Source organism: Oryzias latipes, chromosome 3 (genome assembly GCF_002234675.1).
Source record: "Oryzias latipes chromosome 3, ASM223467v1".
In the NCBI taxonomy this organism is placed as follows: domain Eukaryota; kingdom Metazoa; phylum Chordata; class Actinopteri; order Beloniformes; family Adrianichthyidae; genus Oryzias; species Oryzias latipes.
Window position 1 is genome coordinate 6,871,666 of NC_019861.2, and position 26,528 is coordinate 6,898,193.

Consider the following 26,528-nt stretch of genomic DNA (forward strand, 5'->3'; position numbering starts at 1 on the left):
GCACTCCTCTAATGTTCAAGTTATTGCAAATAGCAATAGCCAAGGGTTCTATCGCTAGAGCAACGGAAAGAAATTTTGATCTGAAGTAGTCTGAGCGTAGTAGTCTGAAAGTATTTCGAATGACGTGTTTGCATGATGCATTTTTATTCTGATACTTTTGTTCATGTAACTGCAGCTATTTTAAGTGCCAATATTATTATTTTATTAAATAGGGGAATGATAGAAAGTTGGGGTGGGCTTACTCCGCGGCAACAGTTCCACCCACAACTTAAAGGCGATTTTCTAATGAACTACTGCCACTACTGTAAAACATCACAGTTTATTTTTTTATTTTTGCAAAACTCCATTGTCATCATCAAAAGACCACTGGTAAGGTTTTTACAATAGATTAAAAAAAAGATTAAAGTTGGATTTTAAACAATAGGAATTCCTACAGTGCAGTGTTCCTTTGTTTATTGCAGCCCTTTTAACGTTCTAAAAACACCCCACGGTTGCTGAAATCCACAAAGAAGGATTACAGAAGTTTTAAGGCTGTAAATCTCCTCACTACACAATTTCTACATTTTTTTAAGACATGATCATTTTCACACTTTTCTTTCTTGTTTAAACTCTCAAAGTACAAACCTTAATAGAAAAATAGTCCAGTATTATGGAATAAAAACAAAAATCTGCTTTGATTGGAGATTTGTGTCAATTTTGCAAACTGAAGGCATTCTGCACAAGAAACATGACAGGAAAAAATTGACTGACAATAGTCTACAAAGTAGTCTACATATTCCACATACAACAAAAGCATGAAAAACAGCACTGAATAAAATCAGAACAACAGCTAGATTGGGAAAGGTGAACCATAAAATAGCAAGGGACTAATGGTTTACAGTAAGTGTAACTACTGATAACAAAATACATCAAACTGGAGGTTGTTCTTGTATCTCCATCTAGAAGATGCCAACGTTTTATTGGGCTGCTTTGAACTTGCTGTATCTACAACTTCTTCCACCTGTTTGGTGTTCATGTCCTCGTGTGTCCCACACTAGGACATAAACACCAAACAGGTGGAAGAAGTTGTGCACACTGCAGTGCTCTGGCATGTGTGTAAAACAACATTGGCTCCGATTGGCTGTAATCATAATTGCTTATCCCTTCGTTAACCCGCCTAGTTCCCCCTTCTGACAGAAAGACACATTGTGGCACAACAAGTGGTGTATTTGGATTGCACAGTCTATTAAATAAATGTATCATAACACGCTGATTTGACATTTAGTACTCAGTATTTTTGTAAAAACACACAAGTTTTAGGAGACAGCATTTCTGTTGGAACAATGCAAAAAATACATTTCACTTCTTACAGCTGTAACTGCAGGAAACAGGAAGGGGTCGTTGTCATAATGAGACCTCAGACCAACACAATGTCATTTATGTAAAACGTCTTGCGATTGTTTTTGCCTCATACCTTTGAGGTATGAAGGGTATTTGATGGAAGAATAGCCAGATGCCCTTGGGTGGCCATCGGCTGCATTATCTTTCTATGCGTGTCCTGCTCTGATTGTATCTCTTGGCTCTGCTCTGCATGCTGCCTAGTTTGGGCCACTTGTTTGCCCCAGTCCTGTTGTTTTTTCTTTTATCTAATCCCCTCCTTTTAAAAGGATAAAGAAAGGCAGCAGGGCTCACAGAGAGGTAAACCATGTGTCTCTGGCTGTCAGGCCTGTTGCTGTTTGGGATTAAAGAGTCTGCAGTAAGTATGATGGCATAATGATGAGGCTATTTCCCAGTTTGTTGCTTTAGTCAACAGAAAATGACATGGTTGCAAAGAAGTTTCTAGAATCAGGGTGATTTATCACAGATATAATAAGACATAAAAATTCACCCAGCTTTATCTTGACACAATATTTTTCAAGCATGCAGTGCATGGCTAATTGAGATAAATAGCTGTGTGAACAGTGCTGCTGACAGGATGGGGAATGGCTGTTTGTGAGTCTGAGTCAGAGATCAGCTGTTTCTCACAAGAAGCACTATAGAAAAAATAGTAATATGTAATAAAGCTGTGTGGAGGGTCCTGCCCAGGCTTTCCTGAATGTCTGTGATGACCTCTAAAAAGACATTACACGTTGAATGAGAAGTGTATAAAAGCCTCATCATGCAGAACCTCTATGGGTCGTCTGTCCACTAACTGTTGTATTTTTGTGAGCAGGTCTGAACCAGGATCGGGTCAGAATCAGGCGAGCTGCTCGTCCCTAGAGCCACAGTAAACAGAAAAAATAACTTTAAAAAACAAAACAAAAAAATAACAGGCTGATTTTTGGGTTAAAAAAATTAAATGTAGTGACTATCGACCTGGGTCACCGCCACGACTCCTGCCTGTGTGTTATCTGATCCAACACAATACAAACAATGTTCCGACCCAGGTAGGACAACGATGAGGAATTTTGAGAAAATTGAAGTTCATGAAGAATACAGTAAATTTAATGACACCTGGGATGATTTGTTTGCTTTCAACGACTTTACCAGTATGATTAATATGTAATGAGGAATTAGCAAACAACAAAGTCTCAAATGTAGCAAGACATTCCAGAATAAACACGCAGCTTTTGCCCAAAAACATCCTGATCCAGATGAGAAAAGAATTTGTTTGTTGACAAAAATCTAGTGGAGAATTAATTATGACATATTTACCAGTTTTGTGGCCTCTCTGGAAATAGACTGACCAAAAATATAAACGCAACACTTTTGTTATTGCTCCCATTTTTTATGCTATGAACTCAAAGATGTGAAACATTTTCCACATACACATAATAACCAGTTCTCTGAAATATTGTTCACAAATCTGTCTAAATCTGTGATAGTGAGCACTTCTCCTTTGCCCAGACAATCCATCCCACCTCGCAGGTGTGCCATATCAAGATGCTGATTAGACAGCATGATTATTGCACAGGTGTGCCTTAGACTGGCCACAAGAAAAGGCCACTTTGAAATCTTCAGTTGTATCACACAGCACAATGCCACAGATGTCCCAAGTTTTGAGGGAGAGTGCAATTGGCATGCTGAAAGCAGGAATGTCCACCAGAGCTGTTGCTAGGGAATTGAATGTCCATTTCTCCACCATAAGCCGTCTCCAAAGGCGTTTCCGAGATACAATTACAACGTACTAAGCCTGCACAATATACCGCAAATTTATCGTTATCGCAACATCAAGCTGTGCAATGTGCATACCGCAAAAGACGGCGAAAATCGCAATAAATGGTTACCTTAAATGTGCTAAAACAAACTCATGGCAGCTTGAAATATTGAACAAATGAAATAAATCCCTTTATGCATTTGACCAATCGGAAGGACCCATTTACATTGTTGACCAATCAGATGAGCCCTTTTATGTTTGATGTTTGCCTCCTACGTCGACGAGGGTCATTGGGAGTATAATTTTTAAACTGTTGCAGTGAAATGGGAATTATGTTTTTGGTTGTTTTGCTATTTGTTCATATACCGCAAATTATATCGTTATCGCAATATTAATCACCAACATCGCATATCGCAAGTTTTTCTCATATCGTGCAGCCCTACAACGTACTATTCTTTATTAACAAATAACAGTAACAACTAACTACTACCTATCTAACTAATGAACTAACTATGTAGGTGTGACTTTGTGAGCGCGGTGCGTCTTGTGCAGGACTAGGAGGAAGAAGCGCGCACACGTGTGTTGGGGGTGCGTGTTGATTCTTCTGCTCTCTGGGTGCACGTGAGCCTTCACTTGTGCTCTCTGGTACAGACATCTTCTCAGAATATTATATATTGCCCAGTAATAAACAGGCTGCAGACACTTTGTCACTTTTTTGGTAGCCATGAAGCCTGACACCCATGAAGAACGCGGGGCAAGAGGCTCCGCCTATGACACATAACTTTATGCTGCACAAAATAGTTCCCAAACAAAAAATGTAGTGATATTCATAGAAATCTAACAGCGCACGTTCATGTTTGGTGTTAGAGAGTGAAGGAGAACAGTAATATACCCCCCCCAACACAAAATCCTCCGGTGGGCGGCCTGTCGCGCACTTAAGAACGCATGCAGCTTGTAATGGAAATGAATAATTAGAACGAAATACATTTGTCCTATTTCCTCGCAAGACAGAAACTTCTTTTATATAATGAGGATGTGTGTGTGTTTCTGAAACAGCGCACGTGTGTGTGTGTCAGTAGAGTGCGCACGTGCCGCGTGCTTCTGGAGACACTGACAGCCGCACGCGCGCAGGTGGGTGCAACGAGGAGAGAAGAAGAAGAGTGATTGTCGAGTTATTTCTTTTCATTTTCAATGCTGCCCAACTCGAATGGCTCAGGAGACAACGGAGGACGCTGGACAACTCCACTCATTTTAACTTCTTTTTATTTTCAACAAAGAATGGATGAGAGCTTGATAACCTTGAAATAAAACAGAAAATAATTAAACAGATATCAGAAATGTTTGTCAGAAATGTACTGTTATTTTAAACTTTTGCAAATATTGTGCCATTTAACTATTTCACTTGTTGAATAATGTTCCCACAAATATCAGACTAGAAATGAAATTGAAATAAACATACCAATGGCGTCACCGAAGTCATCCAAGCATTGAAATGTTTGTTGCTCAGCTCATCATGACTGCCAGACAAATGGTAAAAGGTTTCCCATAGAAACCCTTTATGTCTGAACACAGGACTAGCATAGAAAGTAAATTATCAGCAAAGATGAATCATGTTTCATGTGTTTATTTTAGTTCCAATCACGCACCATATGCAAAACTTCCAAAAAAAAAAAAAAAACTTAAAAAAAAAAGTGCGGTGATGCGGTGACGACCTCATCACCGCGCGGTGATGCGGTTACCGTCACAGCCCTATCTATCCCTACTCTAGCCTAAAGCACTTTGTGATAAAATAAATAATCTGTATTATATATATGGAATAGTGTTCATTGTAAATTTGTATATGTCATTTCCAAACTAAGATCTGTTTTTAGCATGAATTGTTAGCTTTGGAAGTACAACCTAAAGCTTTCAAAAAATTTGAAGCCTTAAATATTAACGATGCTTTTGCATGCACATTCAAAGCTCTGATATGATTTTTTTTTACTATTTTTTTAAATTTATGTTTCATAACTAAAATGCTGTAGATCCATCTAAACTACACCACCAAAATCCCCTACCACACCAGCATAATTCTCCGTTCAACTTTTAAATTTTCACTCTGGCCAGGGACAGTATGCACAGAGTAAAGCTGATAATTAAAACATTTGTTTGAATCATGTCTAAAACTTTTTCACATATAAAGTCTGTCCTCAGATTAAGTGTTACATGTTAGGAAGTGCATGTATTCTTCTTGATCTCAATACATTTGTATTAAACGTACATGTCTGTTCCCATATTAATTGCTGATTTAGATCTTAAATGTTTAGAATAAAATTAATCCCAACTCTAACCCAGGCAAAACTGTTGCTTAGTGTTTTCAAAAATGTGTACACTTTCCTTATGATATCGTAAAAGACAAATTAATCAGAAAAGGGATACACAGAGGGGGAAGCATTTTATATCATCTGCTAATTTTCTATGTTAATCCATCGACAAAGGAATAATCAGTCTGTAGTTTTATTAGTCGCTCTGTTTAATCACTGGTACACATCAGTAAAAGTGAAAAAAATAAAAACAATTCAGAAGAACTCAGTTAAAAATGTCTTAACAAAATGCTCTTTTTTATTTATTGAAAGTTTTTTTTTAATGTCATTTTCATTTAAGTAGGTATTTGTTTACTAAACCGTCGTTGGCAATTGCTGGCAATGCTAAAAATATGGTGACTCAAAAAATTATTTCTGGTCACTAATCTTAATTTGCTTCGAGCCTTTCTTTGCTGCATTTGTCATTAGTGTGTTGGACTACTTTACTAATACAGATTGTTATTACAATTGGCTGGCAAAGCTGATTCTCACATAAGGTTTGGCGCACCTTTTTAGTACCTCTAATTTTCTGGGATGATGGTGGACTTAAAACAAAAGGAGACCTGTCTTGTGACATAAACCAAATAATTGAAATAATCTCAAAAAACGACATAAGTAGCTACACTTAAACGTGACAAAACTATAAATTAAGGGAGAAACTATTAGGGTCAGAAACAGATTATCTGACAAAGAGGAACTGACTTAAAAATATTTATTCTAATTTTTAAGTAACTTAATTAACTATAACTAAGTAATTAAGCAGACAGCCGTGGATAACCAGCAACTTTAAAAATCCACACCAATGAAAATCATGTTTTTGGTGTCTTTAAAATGTTGTAATGTCTTTCTCATGATAAACAACGTATATAAATTACATTTCCGAGTATTTCTTTTATTCAAATCGTCATAGATCAGGAGCAGATAAAAAAGCTCCAAGTTATGATGCAGCATCTGAAATTAGTGGGTAAAATTCTCCCTGCTCTGCTCCATTCTAATGTAGACTTGTAGACAAATAGATCCTTGCAGGTCTTTGTTTATCTCATCTGAGCAGGCATCTGGATTAAAACTTTTTGGCTGGATAGCTCCAAGGTTGCTAGCCCTTTTTGTTGCTCTGCTAATGTTAGCTTGGTGTAGTAATGGGGTGTAAACTAGGGGGAAACAGTGTAAACAAAGGGATAAGTGAATATTTTTAGAGGGTGACTTCTGCACCAACAGTCCCGTCCAAAACTCAGAGGTGACTTTAAGATGAACTACTGCTGCTCTGCAGAAAAAAAAAGACCACTGCAACGCTATTACAGTTGATTAAACATGTTTGGGGTGTGTCACACAGCCACCATTTTACAATTTGCACACTGTCTGTGGATTAAAACTGGTTATATGTGGAAAAGAGTGAGAAAGGTTGTGGTTCTGAAATTTTGACAGATGCATCACAATTTGTCCATGTTCTCAGATGTCTGCCGAGGGTTGACGTGACTTTACATGAAATTATCAGTTGAATGGTCAGTTGAGACTTATGCAATTTAAGCGTAGTTTGGTAATTTATATGAAATTACTGCGTGAATCGTCCGCAAATGTGCGTGATTTTTCGAGATGGATACACAAATTTGTGGCTTTACATGACCGTTCGTTCCATCCATGTCCATGTATGCCTAATGGACTTTTCACGCATATACATAACTTGCATATAGTCCACATAATGCATAACTTTGATATCTTGCATACGGCAGACATATCACATTCAAATTGCGTAATTGAAGCTCTAATCACTAATTAATTGCACATAAATAGAGCAATAATCACGCACAGCTCATGCACGATTGGCATATTGTGTGACAAGTATATAAATCGAAATATCTTTCAGCCCTCCAGCAGAAGAATACTAAGTGGTGCTTGCTTCCATGGTTTTTGTCACGGTTCAGCTTTTTTTATAAAATGTTTTAGTTTCTGCCACCAACCCCAGTCTCCTGCATTTTCATCTCCAGTTTCTGTCATTAGATTTTAGACAGCATTCATTATCCTCAACATACAACAACTATGTTCATGCCCATAAGCTTGATTTATGTTCTCATTTACCAAAAGACTTTGCCGTGTTTCACTTGTGCACATGTCTTGAACTGAATAAGGGAATATGCTGCAGGATGGTAGTCCTGTGCGACATAGTGTTTCTAACAAGTTTATCTTGGTGACTAGGATTCCAGCTGCCTTGAGATCATTAACAAGATTCTCCAATTAAGTTCTCAACGGATTCATTGTGATTTCTCTTTGGAAAATTGAAACTTTCAAGGGTCACAATTGGAAGGAACCTGGGCAGGGGGTCATTGTTTCTTGCATTTGTGGATGATCATACTAACTGTAATATTATCCATAAGCTGAGCAGTAATGATCTTGCTTCCATTTCCCAGATCTTTGGTGTTGGCCATGCGGAGATTTAGGAAAATTAAATGATTTGGTTTTTGGACAGGTTTGTTTTCCTCACTAACAAGCTGAGTCTAAGATCTCAATTTGCTACCTGGACAACTGGAAGCCTAAAATCATGCGGATTAATTGGGAGTTTTATGTTTCTTTCACTAATGAAAGTGCGAAATAACAAAGGAATATGTTTAGAAATGCTAATTTTTGTTTTCTGTAGTCATCCTTAACTGTTTAAATGCACTTTTCATTTGAAATCAAGACTATTTATCTACTATTCAGGGGTAGGGTTGGGCGATGTCCCCTAATTTGGCCGTTGACGATGTTTGCTGTCAACCATCGGGATGGACGATGACATCGTCGGGGGGGGGGGGGGGGGGGGTATTTTTACATTTTTCATTCTTATATAACTGCTATTCGTTATTTTGCTTTTTTCATTATATTTCCCAACTAATGGTTAATCCGCGATGATCCAGTATAAACTGAGGGAAGTGACTTTAACAGAAAAAGTAACAAGCAAGATAGAAAATTAGTGTAGTCGCTCCCGCACTTAATTAGTGAAGTGGACCGGCGGAGCGCGGACTTAAAGCTTTGTGTTTGATGGGAAGGGGGGGGGGGGTACATGAGCGGTATGTGTGGGAGATTTAAGACTGCAATCCGTCCCGCAGCTCTAGGGGTACAAGCAACCGAACTCAGAACCGGGTCTAAACGTGTGTCTGAGCACAGCTCGGATCGTCAGCACACACAGCGGTTTGAGCATCAAAGCAGAAATGTCGCTCAGTCCTTACAAAACATTCAAACAATCACGTGGATTTGTGTTTCCAGTCGTGTCCCGACTAAATAAAGGCTGATGTTATTCTTACACGTTTACGTGCAGCGCCACCCAAAGCTAATGTTGTTAGCCCGTGTTAGCATACTGCTAATCCTGGCTCCGTTCAGAAAAAGCACTGACCACACGGATTAAAATTCAAATGATGAGCGAACAGGTGTTTGATAATAACCGTAACATTATTAAAAGCACGTTTAGAAGATCATCTCGTATTTTACCGAGCTGACATGTCAATATATATAGCCGCTCGGTGCTGTTATCGTTTTGTATTGAATTGTTACATTCAATAAAGTTTGGAAAAAAAGCCGCTCGGCGGAAGTTGTATCCCCTTCCGGTTTTCAAACTGCGCATGTGCGAATACTGCGCATGTGCGAATGATTTATTCCGACCGAAATTGTGACCTTAGTGAACGTTTTTATATTCTGAAAACATTTTTCTGGGCCCATGTACACGGTTGGATTCTAATCCGACCATTGATCCCATCAAGATATTTTGTACATGTAACCGCGGCTTATGGTGTCGACGCGCAACATGGCGGGGGCGTGGCATCACTATGGTGGTCTCTCCATTGGGATGTCAGTCACCCATCACGATGGACGATGATATCGTCCATCGGCACAACCCTATTCAGGGGAGCAGCTGTACCAAGTCATCCAAGTTGTTTCCTTTCTTGACTAAAACATTTTTTTTAATCTTTACATTTCAACATTAAAATGGTATCTGCATGTGCATAGTACATAATAACAAACATGCTGCTTGCAATTGCAATTTGGAAAGCAATCAAAAGAGAAGTCCATAAATCATCATGTAATGCACCTCCAACAAGGTTTTTATTCATTATTGTTATTATAGTGACAGCAGATGACTGTACACCATGTGGCTGGCTTATATTTCTCTCCAAGCTTCATTCTTATTTACAGAAGTCAAAATGCACTCAGTTTGATGGCTTGCAGAAAAGAGCCATTAGCTCTGTCAGAGGACATGCAATGAGAGCCTGCCTGCAGAATGTAGTTCTTCCCATCAGATAAGTGACAAATAACAGCACACCAATACAAACATGAGAGAGCATACAGGGCTTGAAAAGTGTTTACAGTCAGATTAGCTTCTTGCAAAAGGAAGGAAAGGTTGAAGTGAATCATCAATGTTTTATTGATTCGGTCGTATGAATTTTTCACCAGCTGAGGAGCTCTTCAAATGCATGTCAAGCCATCTTAGATTTAAACTTGCTGACAGCACAACTGTGTTTGTACATTCATGTCCTTCATGTGCTTCCTAGGATATTTCTCTTATCTGGGTGTAAACTACTAAAGAACACGTTCTACCTTTTAGGTGTTTGTGCTATTTTGCATAGATCACCAGTATGATCACACCTTTCTGTTAGTTTTCAGCATATTTTCCCTATGTTATAGAAAAAGAGCACATTTTGTTTTGTTTTTTAAAAGCAGGATTGTGGATGTAACAAAACTCTTACTTTACTCAGTCCTGCCCAATTACCCATTTTTGGAATATTTGGGTGAAGTTAACTCCAGCCAATTTGACAAAGCCACTTCAGGCTTTATTTTCTTTGGTTCACAATCTGTGGGTAATGTCAGAGAAAATCAATTCAGGAAACATAAATCTATGATTACAGGCAAGAAAAAGTTGCACTGTTGTCTTTTGACATGCCATTTTTAGTTTTAGTCTAACTCTTCAATTCATTGATAATGTTTTAGAATACTTGCATTTTAAGCCATGGTTAATTCTTTTATATTCAATCCTTTCTTTTTATAGCCCAGTCTCTTTCTTTTACTCTCCAGTGTGTGAAGCACTTAGAAATAAGGCTCGGCAATTAATCGGTTGGTAACGCTTTCTTTTACAGTACAGTACTTATAGTATACTTAAGTGATATTTACATGGTACTTTTCATGGGACTTACTGGATACTTACATGGTACTTGCTGTGTATTTATTTGGTACTATTTGTTCATACTTATGTGGTACCCACTGGACATTTATAATATACTTACTGGGTATTTACATGTTGTGCAAAGGTGTCTTTTGTGGTACTTATCACATGTAAGAACAAGATAAGTGCAAATAAAGTACCTTGAATTTAAGTCTGCACTCATATGTTTCATGGTATTTACCATGAATTTACCACAGAAACTACCCCTTTAAAGTCAGCCCTATTTCCCCTCAGCTACATGGTAATTTCAGTACTAAATGCTGGGTATGTTCACTTGAATATTACTCATGGTAAGTACCACAAAAGACACCTTTACACAACATGTAAATATAAGTATATTATAAATACCCAGTAAGTACCACACACGTACCACACACGTATGAACCAAATAGTACCACATAAATACACACCAAGTACCATGTAAGTACCCAGTAAGTCACATGAAAAGTATCATGTAAACACCTTGTAAGTACCCAGTAAATTCCATAAAAAGGACAATGTAAATACCCCATAAGTACACTGTAAGTACTGTACTGTAAAAAAGCGTTACCCAGTTATTGATTGTCAGAGGGGCTGTAGGCGCAAACTGGCAGCCAAGACTCTGATAGTCTGCCGTAGGGCAGCTTTGGCTACATCAGTAGCTTACCATCACCAAGTATGACGAGGACTGAATGAATTAGGGACACATTTTAAGTGCTTTGAGCGTCTGCAAAAGCACAGATAAATCTAATCCATTATTATTTAGAAGGAATTTCTGGTATGGGGCTAGCACATCTAATAAAGCAATAGAAAAACAGCAAATGTGGAGAAGCAAAAACTTATTGTACTGAGAGTAATACTTAAAAAATTGCTTTTTTCCATTTTATACTTTTTTTTAAAGAAAATTGTTAATAATGGCGTACGGTTCGGGTTTGTATTAAGTATTGTAGTATCCCTAATATTTACAAGTTTCATAGTATTTAATAATTAATAAATTAATTACAAAATTAGAGGCATCATGTTACCATTTATCGTCATTCAGACGGTTTCCTATAATTACAACACACTCTATTATCATTTATTGCCGACAAATAAACAATGACATACTGTACATTCATCAGACACTTTTTTAGGTGTACCTTGCTAGTACCAGGTTGGACACCCTTTTGCTTTCAGAACTGGCTTAATCCTTGGTGGCATAGATTCAATAAGATTGGATGTAGGGCTTTTTGGAGACTGTTTCAACAATTCCAACCTGACAACATCTCATGTTATGAAGCCATTAAATTCAACGTGCTTTTTAAACGTTTAAAAAATCAGCCATCTTTGAGTAGTATTATTTGATAAAACACCAATTTGACTTGAAACACAAAACAATGTTTTTTTCCCAATATTTAAAATGTGTTTTTTATGACTTTTATTCTGTTTTCTCTGACATGCAAATGTAGCTTTAGTTAAAATAAAAGATATGTGGTGGAAAACTCCAACCACAGAGAAAAGATCCAAACCTTTACAATAATGTTATATGACATAAGCTGCCAAAATTGTTTGTCTTTAGGTGAAGAAAACTTCCCTTTTAAAAAGATATTTTATTATCCCTAAGGTTGTTTCTTTATGTATCAGAGGAAAGTTATTGCCTGCAGTGAGCCAGCTGCAACTGAAAGAAGTATTTGATGCAAACATGTCCTTTATAGGGACTTTTCAAGATAATTTGAGGTTATTTTATGTGAGACCCAGCAAGTGGGTGTAGGTTGTAACCATCGGTTGTTCCACAGTTTGCTTTTATTGAAAAATAGAAAGGCCAGATCTCACTATTTGAAAAAAAACATTTTTTCGTGTAGTTTTATGTAAAAATTTCTTTTTGAATAACTCAAACATAATTTTCTGCCAAAGCTCATCTGAAGCTACATTCACACAGGGTGCATCAACTCACATTCAAGTGGCCACCTTCAATGAAAAGTCTATGAAAATGCATATAATCCCTCGTTTTGGGCTCACGTTCATGCATCGCTCCACAAGTTTTTAAGTCCAGTTTTGGGCTCTACGTACAAAACTGGCTTTCATTGATTGTGCGCTGGAAATTCAACCAGTTGAAATTTCAACTGCTAAATCATGAAAACGCTGAACTTTGACCAATAAGATAGTGACGTTGGGGGGGGGGGGGGGGGGGGGGGTCCTTTTTAAAACCCAGTAGTGCCAACTGTTGAAAGCAGTTTAAACAATTAATTTTTTATTCTTATTTTGTCATCTGACGGATTTTTACTTTATTACTTTATTACTTTATCATCCACCAAATTTAATTCTCTTCTTTGTTTCAGAAAAACAGGAAATCCATAATACCATAAATCCATAAATCCTTAAATCCATAAATCCTTAAATCCATGAATCATTTGAAGAAAAATAGTCAATTGGATTATTTGCAAAAGTAACGAGCAGTATTGGAGGCATGAGGCTGGTTGTATTTCCTAGCGGAACTCTTTTTGCTTGTTTATTTAAATTTCTTACATTATAACAACTAAGGTGAAATATTTTTTAAATCCATTGGACATGAAATAAAACTTGGAAAATATTCTGAAAATATCAGATTTAGTGATATAGTTTAAGAATTCAGCGTTAAGTCATTTACCCACATGTCTGCGATTCTGGAAACTATTTTTTCATTAAACAATTTGGTTGATCTGAAATGAGGTGCTTGATTGAAGGAACAGTTTGCGTCATGGAAAACTCTTTTAGTCCTGCCTATGTGGACCAATTAGCCTAGAAAAACTCTGCAGGCCTACTGTTTAAGTCATTTATAATGGATGAAAAACTTATTTTATTGTAAGTTGAATAAGCTTCTTCATTGACAAAACCTGATAAACAAAATAATTCAAATTGCTTGTCTTTTGTGCCCCAGTTTAAATGTGCTGCAGTGGTTTGGACAAATGTTGCCTACAGTTTTTTCAATAAACCTTGCAAAGTTGTAACATATCTTTAAATGTAAAACAGGACCTGCTTCCTGGTTTTCAAGGTAATTTGATTTGATTGGATTTCTTTTTATTTTCACAATAAAATATTTAAAAAGATGTTATAACAGAATAAACAGAAAGTGAGGTAGAAGAAAAATCCTATTACATTCTAAAAAGATAAACATTGATCCAACTTACTTGAATCTCTTCAATTGGTAACACGTAATTGGATCAAGTTTATTCAACTGAATGTTTTGTCAATCCAACTCAATTTAATATGTTGATACAACTTAAATTTTTTGTTACTTTTTAAAACTTTTTGTTCATACAACTTAATGTGACACATTTTTCTAAAGTTTCAACCAATAGTCCTTGTAATTTCCATATCAAAGACATGAGTGCCCAGCAATGTCTCACATTACAAGGCAGGAACTCACGTGTCATAAACTCTGTCTTTAATATTGGGACATACGGTGTTTTACCGCACAAGAGGGTTGGTCATCAACTCATGGTGCAGAAAGAAATAAACATAACAGTTTATATTACCAGTTAAAACAGAGTAAAACAGCTAGACAACAAAACACTTGAACAAAAACTCACACTTAAACCCCAATCTGCCCAGAAAGGCAAAGAAAATGGTATCCCATGATTATTTTCGCTGCCTTACGTTATGATGTCATGACGCATTGACAGCTTCACACCACAGTGACACCAACTTAATTGAATTAAGTTGATTGAAACTAAAATAACTATGTCAGACAACTAAGTGTTATTATTAACTTGAATGAAAAATTATTTATTTATTTTCACCAAACTAAATAATTAAGTTAGATCAATGTAAAAAAGTTCATCTTTTCAACTACAGCCCAAATACTCTTTTTAGAGTGTACAGTAAACCCTTGATTTTCGCGGGGGTTACGTTCCAAATAGAACCCTTGTTAAGCAAAACCCGTGAAGTAGAAACCTTTATTTTTTTTACAATTATTATACAATGAAATACACTATTATACATTGAAAAGAAAGAACAAACCATTTAACAGGCTAAAGCAATTGTTTTTTTTAAACAAATAAAAGTACTTTATAAACGTTTTTTCAACAAATAACTTCTGTAGTGTGCTGTCAAATAATAATTTCAATCATTGATAAGAACAGAAGGCTTTAAATTGCGGAGATTAGCCCCGCCCACCGCGACCCGAGTGGATTAAACGGGAGAAAATTTAAAATGATTTTGAAAAAAATAAAAAAGTACAGTGGGACAGATAGTGACTCCGGTCTTTTTCACTGCTCTTCATACTGAGCCGCTGCATCCTGACTCTGCTCTGCAGCGTTTTTTCCTTTTGAAGCCCGCGGTGCAGCTGCAGGTGTGTTTGTTCGGGAGAGGAACATAGTGATAGGCAGTTGTTGTCGCTCTTTTTTCTTCTTTGCAAAAAGATCCTTATACACCGACATGCCCCCATCGATTATGTTGGAGAACTGTAATGAACGGCTCATCAAAGGGTCCCATTCTTGAGCTACTCTGAAGTTCAGTGGCCATTCTCACCATGGTTGCTAAGCGACCAAGTGTTAGTCATTCCTCCTCATCTTTAGCCACACTTGTGTCCTCTTCTTCCTCTTCTCCTTCATCGTCGCTTTGTGGCGTTGTCATTTCTGCCAGGTCTGCATCGGTCAGCGGATGTGCGTCTGCATCAATCAGGGTTTATGTCATCCGGACACATGTCATTAAAGCCGTCTCCTCCAAGCTGTTTTGCAAGATTCACAGCTGCATCTACGGCAGAGCGATGAACCTCGTCAAGCGAGCCTCCGGTTGGGTTTTGCACTGCCTCTGGCCAGAGTTTTTTCCAGCAGGCATTCAAAGTTTCAGTTTTCATCTCCTGAATGGCCCTCTGAATGTTTTGGAGACATGATGCGATGGTGTATCCACGCCAGTAGTCCTTTAGTGAGGAATCTTGATCCGAATCCATAGCGTCAACAAGATGTTGCAGGGTGTTGCGCGTATAGAGAGCCTTGAAAGCACGGATGATGCCTTGGTCCATGGGCTGAATCAGGGATGTAGTGTTTGGCGGCAGAAATTTGATTTGCACACAATCATATGCCAAATCATCAGCATGACCTCCGGCGTTGTCAACGAGCAGAAGCACTTTAAAGTCTAGTCCCTTTCCTCTCAAATAACACTTGACCTGCGGGATAAAACAGTTTTTGAACCAATCCAGATTGAGCGCTTTTGTCATCCAAGCCTTTGCATTGTACATCCAGCAAACGTGCAAATCATCCTTATTTTTGTTTTTCAGTGCTCTGGGATTTTTAGACCTATAAATAAGCCCTGGTTTAATCATGAAACCTGCAGCATTTCCGCACTTAACGAGAGTCAAACGATCTTTTTGAGCTTTAAATCCTGGGGCTTTGGCTTCTTCCTGCATGATGAAGGTGCGGGAGGGCATTCTTTTCCAAAATAAGCCAGTCTCATCTATGTTAAAAATTTGTTCAGGTTTATATCCCCCTTCCTCAATGATCGCTTTGAATTTATTGTTCACGAACGCTTCTGCTTCAGCCGCATTGCAGAGGCCATCTCTCCGTGCAGAGAAACATTTCTAAGTCCAAAGCGTTTCTTAAAGTTTTCAAACCAGCCCTTGCTGGCATTAAATGCGCAGGGTTCTGCGTGAACAGCACTTGTTGATGGCCCGGCATCCTCCTCCTCTTCCCTGTCACTCTCAGCAAAGTTTTGATACAGCATTCTCGCTTTTGTGCAGATAACGCTTGTCTCTAACGTAATGTTTTTTTTCCTGCAGTCATTAATCCACAAAGCTAATGCAGACTCCATCCTTAACATGGTCTTGTTGCGGACAGTTGCAACCCTTTTTGCATCCTTATTAAAACTTATAGCTGCTGTCGTCCTTATGTTTTTTTCTTCCTTCTTTATGGAACGAACGGAAGATTAATTAATTCCGTAATGCCGACCTACAGCCGCATAGCTTTTACCTTCCCTAAGCATTTCCAGAAGTTTAACTTTATCTGCGATAGATAGCATCTTCCGCTGCCTTTTGGGTCCTGCTGCAGGTGCTTTTGTCGGTCCACAGCGTTTTGTCGACATTTTGGGTTTTAGAGAAACTCAAAATTGCAAAAGAATTTGCACGTATGTATTGCAAATTTGGCTAGCTGTTTCACGTACGTGTACTGTACATATTAAACTGCAACGTTATTGACGCACAGGAAGAGAAGAAGCGGAGTGACTTTTTAGCCAATCAGAATGCAGAACACAATGCACAATCCAAATCCGTGAAGTAGCGAAACCGTGAAAAGTAAACCGTGATATAGCAAGGGATCACTGTAATTCCTACCCTTAATTGTACAATATTATAGAAATACATATTTACATATTAAACATATACTTAACATATAATTTATTCTCCTATAGGCACTAAAGAATTTAAGAAACTTAAACGTCAAGAAGTCATGATTGTTCGTACGTTGTCCCATCAGGCTTCTCATTTTTCCAAGTTTCCAAAATATTCGATTTTTTAAAAAGGATGATACCACGGTCGCGTGTGGGCGGAGCCACCAGCTGAAGTTACGGTCTGATCACTGCATGGAGGGATGTGTTTGTCAATGCATGGTAGACACGGAGAATGTAGAGATCAGGTTTATTATTTTGAAGAGTTCTACTTGGTAATCATGTTTCCATGTTTGAGTTCATAAAATCATCCCAGGGAAAGTCTCAACTCCCGCAGTGAAAGCTGCGTCTCAATCTGACGCCGTGTTTCCATCTCTCTGATAGAGTTTGAGGCCAAAGCTCCTCTTCCGCCTCTCCACCTGCTTTTCCTCTCTACCTGTTCACCTGTTCACATCCTCTGCAGCTGAGAGTTGGTTTCCCCGCTCTCCTCAGTGTGTCCTACACAGAGAGTGCAAAAAACGATAGTCGGGCGCTCCAGCACAGCACAAGGATGAAAGAGCCGGACGCAGGTTATAGCGGGGATAGAGCGGGTTAAGCAAATGAATGGAAGAAGGCGGCCCGCTGAAGAAATATTCAATATTGTACACATTTTATGATTAGTCTGAACTATCTTTTATCTAGAAAAATGTTTTATTTTGCTAAATCAGTCCAGTACAAAAAAAACATCAACAAAAGCTGTGTTGGCCGGTTTTTGGCTGGGTCTTGCGGTTTTCAGATGACTTTTGGGATGGAAAACTGTGACTCTATCTGGCAACACTGGCGCCATCTCTCTGTCATCAGAAAGTTTCTCTGTCCCGTGGCACGTCAAGTTGCCGGCAGAAGATCACTCCGGACCGCGTGTCTCCTCCTGCTATCACCTCTGCAGTTCTCGCCGGTAAATACGAGCTTATTAAGGAAGCTGGTTTTGACGTGTTACGCGCTTCGTACGGAGCCAGCAGATGAACAAACTTAAATAAAATTTAATTATTATAAAATACTCATTATTTTCCAAAGTCGCAGGGAGCCACAACAGAAGGATGAAAGAGCCACATTTGGCTCCGGAGCCATGGGTTGCCGACCCCTGATTTAGGTATATCGTTTTGCGTGAGACATTAAACTCCATTAAACTTTTTTTGTTTCATGTTTAAAATTTGATTAAAGTTAAAGGTGATTAACAATAGAGTTTTAACATAAGAATCTGCAACTCATTTCAATAGAAAAGATTGGTGGATTGACTTAACAACCTCAAATGAAAGCAATGAAATGTAATTATAGATAAAACTTTTATTTAATTTCCTCCTCTGGTAAGTAGGCTTCTTTTGTTCCAAATATTTTTTGCCATGATAAAACATGTTTGAATGTTAAAACGATTTAAAAAATCTAATTTGAAAGATAAACCTTATCATTTTTGAACGTTTACAAGGACTTGGTCAGGTTTTCTTTGCCAAAGACACTTTCTTCATCTGTGGTCGGTGCTAATGACAATCATAGATTGTTCACATCAGCTGCTTTTAATGGAGAACCCCTGCTTTTATTGTTGTCCATTTTAACAATATTCTCCTCCGCTTTTAGGGTTAATGAGCTAATTACTGGGTGTGGGGAAACCATCCCAAAACTCATTTGCACAAAATTGAGTTCACTTAGGTTGTTTTACAGCTTTTTATTGAGCTGGACTCATTACCAAGATGTGTTGGTATTGATCATGGCTGTGAAGGGTTTCAGCTTCACTGTAAAAAATAAATGAATAACATAAATGTTGCTGACTCTACATGAATTTAGTTTTGTTGTTTTTTTGTGCATTAAATGTATTTCTATAAGTTAACCTTGAGCTGCGGGGATGTCAGTCAGATATAAGTAAAGAGTCCTGATTCTGGTACTAACTTCAAACCATGAAAATCGGACCAAAGTCTCATTAGAGGATTAGAGGAGATGATCTAATGTCTGCTTCTGTTCAGAGAGCTTGCAGTTTGAAGAAGTGTAGGGCGGGGGAAGTGGCCCTCCATCAACTGCGCTGTGACAGTTGGGAGGCAGAGTGTGAGGCCAAGCAGGCTACTGTCACCCTTGGGAGATTTAAAAGCTCTTTGCAGAGACAACTGCAGGTTTTTTTTCCTCTGGGCTGTCTGTCATGTAAAGCTGCCAGTGTGAAACCTCTAGAGCAGCTTGCTGAAAACTGCAACCAGGCAACCAGAACAGAAGACACATCTGTGTGCACGTGCAGATTCTTTAGCAGTGATCAAAACAATAGGAACACCCCTGTCATGCAGCAAAATTTGTTATGCAGCTCTGAGAAGCTTTTAGAATATTAGTCTAGCTTGGAAATTTCATGATGCTTTTTCCAAGAACAGAAGGAAATTTATGTGAGAAATGTCCCTTAGCCTTCTTTAGCTTTATTTCTGCGCGACTTAAACCCCCTGCAAAATCTATAGAGGCCTGGCATGCATCTTTCTAAAGTTGAAATTATATTGGCTAAAGGCTGACCGACAATTCTCAATAGAATAATTCTGTCAGAAAACGATGAAAATTGGCAAATTTTTACATCAGAATTTGGTAGAATATATCAGACTTGTAGTTTGTAAAAGATTGTACATGAGTAAAAGTACTATTACTTCAATAGGATATTCAAATATGATATTATTGTATTTAAAGATTTTTTGGATTGTTCTCAGTGTTTGATCACTTTTCATTGACAAACATGAGTTAACTGATTTGAATAATGGATATCTGACAGTGTTCTACAAGTATACTCAGTCTATCTAAAAGTGAGGCAGTATAACTGAAGTTTCCTTTTTATTTACTATCTATATACTGTATATTGATTGATTGATATCTTCTTAACTTGAAATATTCCAATTTAGTCTGAAGAAGCATTCCGTTAGTATACTTCCCACACTACATGTACATGGTCAATAGTAGACTTGCTATACTTATATTTAATGAATACTCAGGTAAAAAAATTAAAAAAAAAAAAATCAAAAGTACTTGAAGTTGTCCCGACTGATCCGTGTAAAGGAAAGAATGAGTGGGGCCATGTATTGTCAGATATTGAGTGAAAACCTTCTACATCAGCAAGATGAAGTTGAAACATGGCTGGGTCTTTCAGCATGACTACGATCCCAAACAAACTGCCCGGGTATCAAAGGAGTGACCTCAAAAGAAGCATTTCAAGGTCCTGGGGCCTCATTTATAAAACTTTGCGTAGGATTTGCGTCAGAAGTGGCGTACGGATGAAACATAGGACGTGCGTACGCACAGAAATATTCGGATTTATAAAACCGTGCGCACGCACATCCTACGCATCTTTCCCTTTATAAATCACAACCAATTCTAAATGCAGCGCAGCTTTTGCGGCTACATGACACGCCCATAGTTGCCCATAAATAGTCCGTGAAACGCCCACAAATGAATATTCATGGCTTGCTAAATCATGGCAAACACAGAGGGGAAATCAAAAAAACGTAACTTCACTCAATGTGAAGTAGAAGTTATCGTTGGCGAGGTGGAAAAGAGGAGAAAAGTGTTGTTTGGAGGGCACAGTGTGGGCATTACTAATGCCAAAAAGGCACGTGAGCGGCAAACGGTGGCAGACGCCGTAAATGCTGCAGCCTCACAACCTCGGACCGTGGCCGAAATAAAAAAGAAATGAAAGAAATGATCGGACATCAAAGTCGAGGCAAAAAACGTCTAGCGCTGCATCGGCAGAGTGTGTCCGCCACGTGGGGGGGGGGGGGGGGGGGGGGGGGGGGGGGGGGGGGGGGGGCGGAGCTGACCCCTCTTGATGAGAAACTGGCCGCTATTATTGGGGAATCCCTATTAAGTCCCCCTTATCGGCGTCCTCCTCCGCCTCAGTCACCTGACTGAGACGGAGGGGACGCCGACGCGCCAGGGTCAGGGTGACACAGGTAAGAGAAATAATTCAAATGAATGCAGTCAAGTCACATGTATGCAGGCTACACAATTACAGATTATTAATATAGAAAATTTTTATTTTAGTTGCTGGGTGTTCCAGCGGGGCCAGTGGTTACGATGCTGCAGCTGAGCAGCCGTCTGGCCCCAGCGTCTCCACTGCACGCGGCTCTTAACCCTCCAGCAGTGGGCGCGTCCTCACCGATGCAGTCCTTGAAATGCAGAGGGAAGTCAGTAGTTCAATCAGAGAGGTGGCCAAGGAGTTGGGCGAAATCAAGATCGCCCTGACTGAAATAAACTGCACGATGAGGGAATTCTTAAATAAATAATATTTTCCACACCCCTTTTTCTTTACAAGCGACGCATCACTTCCAAACGCTGGCGCACAGCAGCAGCAAATGGCTCAAATGCGTGGGGATGGGGTTCAGGGTCGGGGCCAACACAGCAATCAGCGCCAGGGGGTAGAGGCACGTTTTTAAGCTGTGCCACATTGTGTAGCACACCACATGCCAGCACGATTTGGCACACACTGTCACTTTCACGTGTTTCTTCCATCTGCCGACGGTGTCGCCGTTTCTCATTTCACCCGTTTTTGTGCGTACGCCTGGGTCAGAGCTTGCGTGGAGGACCGCACATTTTCCCGTCAAGTTTGCTTTTTATAAATCTCAACTATTGCGTAGAGAGTGGCGTACGCCTTCTTTTGTGCGTACGCAACGTTTATAAATGAGGCCCCTGGAGTGGCCTATCTATAGTCTCCATATCTCAACCCCATAATAAATCTTTGGAGGGAGTTGACAGTCCGTGTTGCCAAGCAACAGCCCGAAAACATCACTGCTGTAGAGAAAATCTGCATGGAGGAATGGTCCAAAATTCCCGCAACAGTTTGTGAAAACCTTGTGAAGACTTACATAAAACGTATATAACAAAGTATTGAGTTGAACATTTGTTATTGACCAAATACTTACTTTCCACAATAATTTACAAATAAATTCTTAAAAAACCAAACAATGTAATTTTCTGGATTTTCTTTCTCATAGTTGAGGTATACCTATGATGAAAATTACAGGCCTCTCTAATCTTTTTAAGTGGGAGAACATGCACAATTGGTGGCTGACTAAAACCATTTTTGCCCCACTGTACAAACAAATCAGTGCAGTAGAAAATGTAGGGTTACTTCTGGGATTATTTGACATTTTTTGTCAATGCCCCAAGACACATGGAACTCCAAAAATTTTTTTACCTGTAAGTTTATTACTTTGTTTTTTGTAAAGTCCATCTTCTTGTTTTAGTCAAATGTTTACAGAGAGGACAGCATGCATGTTGCCAGTGAAAAGAGTTGTTAAAAGCTAATAATCTTTTTTCTTCCAGATGTAGGGAGAGCTGTTCAGGCCCCTCCGCACATAATGGAAAAATTGGTGCAGCTCTTCAGGAGCAAAAGTGAGTTCACCTTCCTAGCCTCCATCCAGCAGAAGTCTTCCTCATCAGGAGTCATATTCTCAATCCACGAGTCAGAACACAGGTAATCCATCTGTAACCCTCGTCATTAGATTTTTACCTCCAGCTTTGTTTCTGCACTGCTTTGCATTGATTACTGAACAGGAAATACAATTTCTTGAAGAAGAGGCTTATTGTTTGGGTCCCTAAATGGATGTCAAATAATAGTACTGTGGTGCATGGAAAACAAGGGAGGACGATTAGCTTCATCCATTGTGGGTCCTTAAGCAAGACCCTTTGCGCCACGGCCTAACTATGTATCCACGAGGGGGCCCCAAGTATGGGTCCCCCTGTGCTGGTCCCAAGGCCAGATAAAATACAAGGCTGTGTGAGGAAGGTCATCCAGTAAAAATATTTCTGATAAACCACCTGTGCCACTCAGTGGAAGCTGATTCGCTGTAGCCTCCCCTGACGGGATGTGCCAAAAGGTGAAGAACAACAATTATGGCATTAGGCTGATAACCATAAACCTTGCCCAGCTGTTTAAGGTTAGATCAGTGTTTTTCACCCTTTTTTGAGCCAAGGCACACTTTATCCTTGACTAAAATCCTGCGGCACATCAGCATCCAAAAATTAAAAAAGCAGAAACTCTATAGTCTGTATTGATGTACAGTCCCTCCGCAATGTTTTTTCTAAAAGATGTCACAAAAGTTAAGTTAGTTTTCAGTAATAATTTTCAACTAAATTATTTGACATTTAACCCTGGTAGTTGTTTTACCCTTTAGTTTATCAACATGCAATTTTATGTAACCTCACAAAAAAAAAAAATATTCTTTCTAAATTGTGATTTATCTTATATATTTTTTTTCAATGTTGGTGCCAAGGCAACTGTAATTTTTGAGCAATTATATGATCACTGTATATTTGATGAATTTTACACAAAAAGACTAACATTATGTATGTATAGTTTTTCTCTTGTCTTAATCAAAGATGAAAATGTTAACAAAAATGTTTTATTTCTTTTTAGATGATTAAATTTTTTTAATTCAATTTATATGTGTCTGTTGGCCACTTCCCCTTAATCCTGTTTCTTAAATGTTGTTATTACTTCTTCTTAAATTTAACAAATAAAATAATCCAGACGTTTTTAGAAAAGTGTTTTAGTTAGAAAAATGACTTGGACCAAACTCTAGGATGTTTGCCTGTTAATAAACACAAACCGTGAAGGTGAACTAAACTGTTGACCTCTGATTTCATCAAGAAGATTTAAAAAATGTTTGACGTGTTCGTTGTGGTTTCAAGACGCTTGACAGGGAAGACTCATTGTACGCTGAGATGCTGTATTTTTATCCCGATGCATCATGGGAGATGTAGTGCGTATCTGCCACCGATCACAGAGACTGTCTGAGCTTCATTGTTTTGTTCACTTGTTCCATGGTCTGACACGGGATCCCGCAGAAAGCTACACCGCTAAAGACGAGCTTTAGCTGGTATTTTTGTTGGAACTGAGAGACTTTATGAGCAGAATCGGAACAAGGAAGTTAAGACTTTAGCCACTTCTGATTGGTCAGACTGATGATGTATGATTAAACCTCCAAGAAAGATTGGTGGAGACAGTTAAAGGGGCGGGACTTTTCCGTAAACAGAGCTGAAGCTGCAGCTAAATCGCGGTACCATCATTCTTATCAAAATGTCTTTAATAGAATCAAATAAACACAGAGAAAAAATATTTTACGATCTTTCATATTCCTAACTACTTAGTGTTTTATCAGGGCCTGTTTGGATGAACACAGAGCTGAAATCCTGGAGATTGTAAATGTTTTTAGATCAGAGATTGGGTAATTTCCCACGGCGCACCTGACCATCTCCCACGGCACACTATTGTCCCGCGTCACACTGGTTGAAAATCACTGGGTTAGATGGAGGTGTTAGGTGTATACAAAATGTATATGCATTTTGTTTCCCATCAAACTGAACAGGAACTACTACTCAAAATGTGAGTCACTTACTGTACATTACTGAGTTTGCAGTATGTAAAAGGTTTTCTGAAATGAGCTACCATACCTGATTGGCAAAGAAAATCTAAACAAATTCCAAACTAGGACTGCTGTATGTCGAGCAGTGGTCAGTTTCCTATCAAAAGATCAAAGGAGGTGGTATGCACATCAAGAAGAAATATGATGGATGCAGTGAAATAAAGTGAAGGTGCTATATAAGTGCAGACCATTTACCATTTGTCTTGGCGGATACAAGGAATGTTATAGATTTTGTGGCAGTGCACTGAATGTTACTGAGGAAAGTAATGGCTTTAAGACAGCAGGGAGTGGGAGCTGTGATCTCACTCCCATCCCCTTGAGACATTCGACAACTGTGAATTATTTTAAAGGGCAAGGAACATTGATTTTGCTCTCGTCTTCTGAAGGTAAAAGCCTTTGATTCTCTAAAACATGTAGTCAAAGTGAGCTTGTGGGTGAATTTTTACCATACACTGTATGTGTTAGCTGGGAAAAAAGACAAAGCAAAATCTACAAAGAGATTTTTTCTTCTTCTTTTTTTTCCAGTATTTGGGACTCCAAGCTCTGCAAAGAGATATTCGATAGATATGCTTATGCATTTTGCAAGTCTTGGTCAAAAACTAAGTTGTGTCATGCTACCTCAAAGTAAAAGTATTTTACACCACACCATGACATAATAAGTGCAAACATAATTAATCCCAGAGCAACAATAGATCCTTAGTTCAGACACAAAAAACGTAAAATTAAATGTAAAACATGTAATGTAGAATATTATGCTTCAGTCACAACTGCTCTGTACTATTTGGCTCGGGGTGAAAAATGGGCAAATCTGTAAGAGGCATGCCAGTGGCTTGCAGGTTATATCAAAGTCGTAGATTGCTAGGTGAGCCCATAGGGAGAAAATGTTCATGTATATTTTTCTCCTAGCATACTGCAAGCGACAGGTCATAGCGAACAATTAAACACTTAAGGCTAAAAAGGGGGAGATAGGTGAGACACAGGTACGATGCAAAGATTTTTTAATTTTTTTCATCTCCCAAATTGCAGACTGCGCAGAGAACCCGTTAGTGCTGTTCAAGTGAAAGGTGTGTCCCTTGTGCTTTCCTTGTGCAACCTGGCTGTTAAAAAGAAGGAAATTACATAGAGTGTAGTTTGTGTGGGCATCCTACGCGCACTTATGCGTCTTGTACAGCGTGCAGCATTTGCACGCGGTCAGTAATGAGCCAGTGTAGTGTGCGCACCTTACGTATTGCTGCGTAAAGGGCAACCACCGGTACATCATAAGTGCATGCAACATGCATTATCCTTTCAAAACTGCATGATACACTTACCACACACACCATAATTGTTTATACCATTTTCCTGACGTCGCCTGAAGTGGCCGCACGAGCCTCGAGGAAGTTACAGGACACACCTGCGCTCCTCCCTCAGATAGTCGTTCCTGTCTACGACATTCTACGGGCCCGGATAGCCCAAAAACCCACAGCAACCATCTGGGTCAACCCCCGTGATTGTGACTAAGTCTTTAGTCACATTCACGGGGGTTGCATGCAAAGAAAGATTGTTATTTTTACTACTAAATGATAGCAACAATGAAGAAATTGTAATCTGCAAGTTTTGAATTATAGAAAGGAATGGTGTTCTGATAATAATAATAAAAATAATAATAATAATGGATTAGATTTATCTGCGCTTTTTCTTGGTGCTCAAAGTGCTTACAATTTGTCCATTATTCATTCACTCCTCAATCATACTTGGGGATGGTTATAAGTTAAATGAATAAATGGAAAGCTCACAAGTTAATGCCAAAAAGAGCTGAACATTTCCACTTTTTTGAGAGTCATGTTGTGTTCAAACCAAATCCCAAATTAGATTTTTCACATTTACCATTTGAAATTCGGATAAGGAATTGTCATGAGTCAGTTAGATTTGTTAAGGTGGTTACATCAAAATTACTTTATTGCATGTGGTGTCGGAAACATAACCCACCAGGAAAAACAATAATCAGTTTTTAACCATGTTTAAGTCAAATGACTTGCTAAAACATCTGATTTCAAAAAAATAATAACAAATCTCACTCTTTATTAAGATCAGCTAGTCAAGTGTGTCTGACTAGAAGAAGTGGCAAACAGGTTACACGATTTAAATCTTTTCTTACCTTCTGTTTCTGTTTTAAACAACAA

General features: G+C 38.6%; 1 protein-coding gene across 1 annotated transcript in view; it reads left to right on the forward strand.

Moving 5' to 3' along the window:
* nell1 (neural EGFL like 1) overlaps window positions 1-26,528 on the forward strand; it is a 507,083-nt gene that overhangs the window by 70,774 nt on the left and 409,781 nt on the right. The window contains exon 3 of the mRNA XM_023952325.1: window positions 22,265-22,415. Coding sequence (XP_023808093.1) covers window positions 22,265-22,415 — 151 coding nt within the window. The remainder of the gene's footprint in view (window positions 1-22,264; window positions 22,416-26,528) is intronic.